This window comes from Pinus tabuliformis, chromosome 1_2 (genome assembly GCF_031772625.1).
Source record: "Pinus tabuliformis cultivar Carrire ecotype Pingquan chromosome 1_2, CPIR1, whole genome shotgun sequence".
Taxonomy (NCBI): domain Eukaryota; kingdom Viridiplantae; phylum Streptophyta; class Pinopsida; order Pinales; family Pinaceae; genus Pinus; species Pinus tabuliformis.
In genome coordinates this window covers 1,124,383,867-1,124,385,517 of record NC_142298.1, presented here as the reverse complement: position 1 = coordinate 1,124,385,517, position 1,651 = coordinate 1,124,383,867, and the positions used below count along the sequence as shown (strand labels likewise).

Below are 1,651 nucleotides of genomic sequence, written 5' to 3'. Positions count from 1 at the left end.
TTTGACCTTCTTCTTCTAAGTCCTCTGAGCCTTGTACTTCCTCAGCCTCTTTTGAGGGTGAGTCTTCCATTCTGTCTGTTTTACTATCGGCTTGCTTTGTTCCCTGGGGGGGATCTTTTTGGGGTGATCCTTCATTTTGTGTCTCTAGATCTTGGGTAACCTCTAATGCTGAACTTAGCTGTATAAATTTATTTCCTTGCTCTTCCATGTGTGGATTTTGAAGCCCTGAGCCTGTTTAGGGAGCTTTACCATTAGTATTTCCTGCTCTAGGGGCTTTGCTTTTGGTCCTTTTAACCTGCGTCCATCCTTCCTCTTTGCCTTTCTCCGCTTCAGTATTTTTTGGGCATCCTCTAGCAAAATGACCGTAGACCTGGCACTTCCTGCACTTGAACGGAAGCTGCTCATAATCCAGCTTTTGAACATGCGTCCAGCTTCCAACCCTAATCTTTATTGCCTCAGGCAGGCCAACCTCGAGGTCAACTTCGACACAAATTCTAGCACAGTCGTATTGATCTTTACTGTTTGCTCGATCAATGAATTTACCCAGGGTATTCCCGATGTGCTTAAGGGACTCCCAGTTCCAACAATGCATTGGCAGGTTGGGCAATCTAACCCACACAGGGACGGTAGTGGGCACGTCAACTGCTGGATCAAAGTCAGGCGTCCACTTGTTGAGATACAGTCCCTGGGGGCCCATGAAATAGGGTCCATTACGGAAGATCAGATCCTTATCTTCCTTTTCAGAGAATTCAAACAGGAAGAAACCCTTCCCCAGGAAATACGAAGTGACTTTGCCTGATATCAGCGGCGCCCAGTTCCTTGCGACCCAGCTCTCTGTGGTTTTGGGGGAGGGCCAGAGTCCTGTGAACTGTCCCACCAAGGCGTGCTCAGACAAGGAAAGGGCGACCTGAATCGGTTTCTCAGGAGGGAGCGAGATCTCTGGGATATCATCCAGGCATTTCACAAATTTCGCAGCCTCTGTTGTTTTCTTTTTTGGCAGAGAATTCAGAAGTTTAGCAAAGGCCTCGGCTTCGGAGAGGGGGGGCGCTGAAGACTCCATTAAAGAAGCCTTAGCTCGACCGGATCGAGCTCACCCAAACCTCGGCGGGCATAGTCTTTCCAGTCTGCTCGAAGAAGCGATCCATCTGATTGCAGGGGCAATGCACCGTAGGAACGCCTTGCTGAACGCAGCACCACTCGGGAGAGCCTCCGGGGCGGCCACAGGGCCGAGAATGGCCGCAGGCGCAGTTGCAGAGCGGCGTTCAAGCGCAGACCCTAGCTCCGTCGCTCGCAGTTTCTCCATAAATGATATATAATAATTATATAAGTAATTTTTTGAAATAAAATTATTATTATTATTACTTTGAAATTAAAATTGAAAATAATTTAGTATTTATGTTTAATTTCAGCATCAAATTAGTTTATCATTTAAATATTAAAATTTTGTTTATTAATTTTTATATTAGATTTAATTTGAAAATAAAAAATATCATTTGTTATATAAATTATTAAATTTTTTAATTTTGATGGTTTCAAATTATAACTAATGGTAAGTAACACTGTCAAAATAGTATTATTTAATCAATTTATTTTTTTTTTAATTGAAAATTCATCCACACAATATATTTAAACTTTTGTGGAAGGAATTCGC

General features: G+C 43.0%; 1 protein-coding gene across 1 annotated transcript; it reads right to left on the bottom strand.

The window, feature by feature from the left end:
- Window positions 1-235: 235 nt before the first annotated feature.
- Window positions 236-1,060, bottom strand: LOC149210095 (uncharacterized). Its single transcript, XM_089398867.1, has one exon. The coding sequence runs from the start codon at window positions 1,058-1,060 to the stop codon at window positions 236-238; it is 825 nt and encodes a 274-aa protein (XP_089254993.1).
- Between the last annotated feature and the right edge of the window lie 591 nt (window positions 1,061-1,651).